This window comes from Lissotriton helveticus (genome assembly GCF_964261635.1).
Source record: "Lissotriton helveticus chromosome 1_1 unlocalized genomic scaffold, aLisHel1.1 SUPER_1_unloc_66, whole genome shotgun sequence".
NCBI lineage: Eukaryota > Metazoa > Chordata > Amphibia > Caudata > Salamandridae > Lissotriton > Lissotriton helveticus.
Window position 1 is genome coordinate 1,224,135 of NW_027611710.1, and position 4,809 is coordinate 1,228,943.

At 40.4% G+C, this 4,809-nt stretch overlaps 1 protein-coding gene across 1 annotated transcript; it reads left to right on the forward strand.

Annotated features, from left to right (window-relative positions):
• Nucleotides 1–1,144: 1,144 nt before the first annotated feature.
• Nucleotides 1,145–4,311, forward strand: LOC144806355 (uncharacterized). Its single transcript, XM_078672733.1, has one exon. It carries the CDS (start codon nucleotides 1,851–1,853, stop codon nucleotides 4,119–4,121), a length of 2,271 nt encoding a protein of 756 aa, XP_078528859.1. The 5' UTR covers nucleotides 1,145–1,850; the 3' UTR covers nucleotides 4,122–4,311.
• The last annotated feature ends 498 nt before the right edge of the window (nucleotides 4,312–4,809 follow it).

A 4,809-nucleotide genomic window follows, 5' to 3' on the forward strand; every position in this document is an offset into this window, starting at 1 on the left:
GTCCTTTGTAAAAGCTGTGTAGGGGCTGTGTCATTGCCGGGCATGTGTGAGAGTCGCAGAAGGCACTTTATCTTTATCTTATGTGCAGCGTGCGCTGTTCTGGTGCATTCTCCATCTTGTGGAAAGAATGAGCGCACCTCAGGATTGTTACATTAAATGTGGCCACGGTGGTTTGTACAGGTGATGTTGAATTGCATGAGTAGGAGGAGAGACCCATGAAAATTCATGGGAATTACATGGTTAGAAAATGTTGTTCGCAGGTTTTGTGCTGGAATAGGAATGTTGAAAGCAGGTCTATGCATGTGAGGTGCAGGTGAATACATTTGAGAACAGGCCCTACCTTGTATGGAGGGCAGCAGAGATGTAGGAGATATGGACAGAGCAGTTTGACTTAAGAGATGTTTTTAAGAGTATTTCGGGTGCTGAGCAAGATCCAGAGGTGAAAGGGTGCTAACAGGCTTTGGCGTGCCATCTGTGCTCTTGCTACGCTGATGCACCATAGTTGTCAACTAGTGGGCCACCAGGCTAGTGTGCTATCTCAAGCTCTAAAGTTAGTGGTGGGACAACTAAACAACAGAGCAGCCCAGCTCAATCTCCTAGTCCATCCGGGGAACTCCCACCCCGTTGGATAATACTGACAAACGTAAAAATATTTGAGAGAAATAAAACCACAAAGTAAATACAATCATTAAACTGCTGCTCTACTGCATATTGTGGGTGCAGTTGATGAAGCCAGGCACCTCTGCGAGCAGCAATATTTGATTCATGGCGCAACATCCTGATGTCCACCCTTCTATCTTGAGTCTTCCTGATCCATCTCACATCTCTTACTCAAAGAGCTGTTCTTGTTTTAACAAAACCTTGACCATATGCATCTACCTAAAGCTGTAACTAGTGTATGAGTGCTATGCGAGCGCCCTTTTTTTTTTACTAACTTACTCATGAACACCTTTGCTGAAATAAGTAAGATGTGACATATTCAAAGCAACTTTTATGTACATTTCTGTGTATGGTTAAATATGCCTTCATAAGTTTCAAAAATGGTAATCAAGAAATATTTATACAATCAATTAAAAATTGTGTATGCACATTCCGTTATGTTTCACTTTAAGTTATTTTAAATCTTTTTACATCCAACAGAAAACAATCTTTGATTGTACGAAATGTTTCAAAATAAGGAAGATAACACTGTAAATCTGCAAAGACGAAGTGCGAAATATTGAGTTCCAATATTCAGGAAAACATAAGTGCCGTCAGAGCCAGCCGGACCCGAACATAAACTGAGACATCCTGAAAGAAGGGACAAGGGACACGAGAAATTCAGTGATTCCACGAGTCTCAGCTGTGCACCTTCATGCCTCAAAATGAAGAAATAACCTTTAGAAAATTAAGACAACACTGATAAACCTCCTCTTGTGTAAACATATCCAATAACAGCTTTGATCATGAGGTTGGTATGAGGTGGTTACAGCAGTGCTCTGCTTCCTTAAATAATACCAGGCCACCATTCAGTGCTAGAGGTGTATTACAAACTGTTTCAGACCAATCCACAGCAACCATTGAAAAGCGCAACGGAGTGGAGTCAGACAACTGAAGATTAAAAGAAATAGGGGTTTTGCAGTCTAAAATAAAGAGCACTGTCCCAGTGTGTCCCGACCAGAAGGACAATGGATCTTTACCCGCATGCGTGCAGAACCATTATCCAGTCTGAAGACACAATCGCCCACGAAGAAGCCTTACACACGTTATGAGATTGGGAAATAATTGGTGACCATTGCACTTTATTCTTTAATCGGAAGGCAAACGATACATATAGAGAATGCAAGAATAACACAAGTGCTTTATTAGTCATGTTGGCCCTTCAGGAAGTACAGTCAATGGATGTAAACAAGTATATACCAGACCCAGAGACGCTAACCAAGAGAGAAGTCTCAGACACATGCAGTGAGGGCTTTAGTTTGTCTTCAATATTAAAACCCCATCAGCAAACACACACAGGGAAAAAACTATTCAAATGCACTGAATGTGCAAAGAGCTTTATTCAATTATCAGGCCTACAAATACATCAACGAACACACACAGGGGAAAAACCATATCATTGCACTGAATGTATGAAGAGCTTTAGCCAGCTATCAGGTCTCCAGACACATCAGCAAACACACACAGGGGAAAAACCATACCATTGCAGTGAATGTGAAAGTTGTTTTAATTACTCTTCAACATTAAGGGATCATCAGCGAACACACACAGGGGAAAAACCATTCAAGTGCAATGAATGTGGGAAGAGCTTTAGTCAATTAGCAAACCTAAAACGGCATCAGGCAACACACACTGGCGAAAAACCATATCATTGCAGTGAATGTGGAAGTCGTTTTAGTGATTCGTCAACATTACAGAATCATCAGCGAACACACACAGGAGAAAAACCATTCAAGTGCAGTGAATGTTTGAAGAGCTTTAGTCGATTATCAGACCTAAAATACCATCTGAGAACACACACAGGAGAAAAACCACATAATTGCACTGAATGTGTGAAGAGGTTTAATCGATTATCACACCTAAAACAGCATCAGCGAACACACACTGGGGAAAAACCATTCCAGTGCAGTGAATGTGAAAGAAGTTTTAGTGATTCATCAACATTAAGGAAACATCTGCGAACACACACAGGGGAAAAACCATTCAATTGCAATGAATGTGGGAAGAGCTTTATATATTCATCAGGACTAAAACTGCATCAGAGAACACACACAGGGGGAAAACCATTCAAGTGCAGTGAATGTGAAAGTAGTTTTAGTCAATCTTCAACATTAAGGAACCATCAGCGAACACACACAGGGGAAAAGCCATTCCAGTGCAGTGAATGTGGAAGTAGTTTTAGTCAATCTTCAACATTAAGGATTCATCAGCGAACACACACAGGGGAAAAGCCATTTCAGTGCAGTGAATGTGGAAGTAGTTTTAGTGATTTGTCAACATTAAGACATCATCAGCGAACACACACAGGGGAACAACCATTTAAGTGCAGTGAATGTGTGAAGAGCTTTTGTCAATCATCACACCTAAAATACCATCAGAAAACACACACCGGGGAAAAACCACACCAGTGCAGTGAATGTGAGAAGAGGTTTATTCGATTATCAGACCTAAAAAGGCATCAGAGAACACACACTGGGGAAAACCCATTCAAGTGCAATGGATGTGGGAAGAGCTTTATATATTTATCAAGCCTAAAATGTCACCAGAGAACTCACACTGGGGAAAAACCATTCCAGTGCAGTGAATGTGGAAGAAGGTTTAGTGATTCATCAACAGTAAGGAAACATCTGCGAACACACACAGGGGAAAAACCATTCAATTGCAATGAATGTGGGAAGAGCTTTATATATTTATCAAGCCTAAAACAGCATCAGAGAACACACACAGGGGGAAAACCATTCCAGTGCAGTGAATGTGAAAGTAGTTTTAGTGCATCTTCAACATTAAGGATTCATCAGCGAACACACACAGGGGAAAAACCATTCAAGTGCAGTGAATGTGAAAGTAGCTTTAGACGATCTTCAACATTAAGGATTCATCAGCGAACACACACAGGGGAAAAACCATTCCAGTGCAGTGAATGTGGAAGTAGTTTTAGGAATTTGGCAACATTAAGGAATCATCAGCGAAAACACACAGGGGAAAAACCATTTAAGTGCAGTGAATGTGTGAAGAGCTTTTCTCGATCATCACACCTAAAAGAGCATCAGAAAACACACACCGGGGAAAAACCATACCAGTGCAGTGAATGTGAGAAGAGGTTTATTCGATTATCAAACCTAAAACAGCATCAGAGAACACACACCGGGGAATTTCCATTCAAGTGCAATGGATGTGGGAAGAGCTTTCAATCTATATCAAACCAAAAACGTCATCAGAGAACACACACTGGAGAAAAACCATTCCAGTGCAGTGAATGTCGAAGAAGTTTTAGTGATTCATCAACATTAAGGCAACATCTGCGAACACACACAGGGGAAAACCCATTCAATTGCAATGAATGTGGGAAAAGCTTTATATATTTATCAAGCCTAAAACGGCATCAGAGAGCACACACGGGGAAAACCATTCCAGTGCAGTGAATGTGAAAGTAGTTTTAATGAATCTTCAACATTAAGGATTCATCAGCGAACACACAGAGGGGAAAAACCATTTAAGTGCAGTAAATGTGTGAAGAGCTTTTGTCAATCATCATACCTAAAACAGCATCAGAAAACACACACCGGGGAAAAACCATACCAGTGCAGTGAATGTATGAAGAGATTTGTTCCATTATCAGACATAAATAGGCTGTCCTGTTTTCAGTTTCTATTTTTGTTAAATTCTGGTGGGGGGTTTTCAGTGTTTTCAATATGTTAAAAAACAGTTGTTTTCAGTGGTTACACATTTTCACGCCACTAAAAACAACAGAAAAAGTGTTTTCTGGTGTTTATGGAACGTTTTGTTTTTATCATTGCTTGCTTTCTGCACTGACAGAACATGGTATATAGACAGTGTACGTATAGTGTATATGAGGTCCAAAGAGATTTTTGCAAATTAATCTTAATGTAGTACACCATACAATACTTCTTCAGTGAGTTTTTTGTCATGTGCGTTCGCGTTTTCCTTCTCATGTAAACTTCTCTGAAAAGGCCCTCTCAGCATTCATAGCCCCTTGGGCTGAGAACCGTCAGCTAAGGGACACAGTTGGGATGACTCTTTCTTTGATGCCACATAAAGCACAAAATGATAAATATTTGCGTTTTAGTTCCTGGTCATAAAAAAAAGTGC

What these genes read in the sequence shown, in the direction of transcription:
- LOC144806355 (XM_078672733.1), top strand. Translation starts at nt 1,851, where the DNA reads ATGTTGGCCCTTCAGGAAGTACAGTCAATGGATGTAAACAAGTATATA.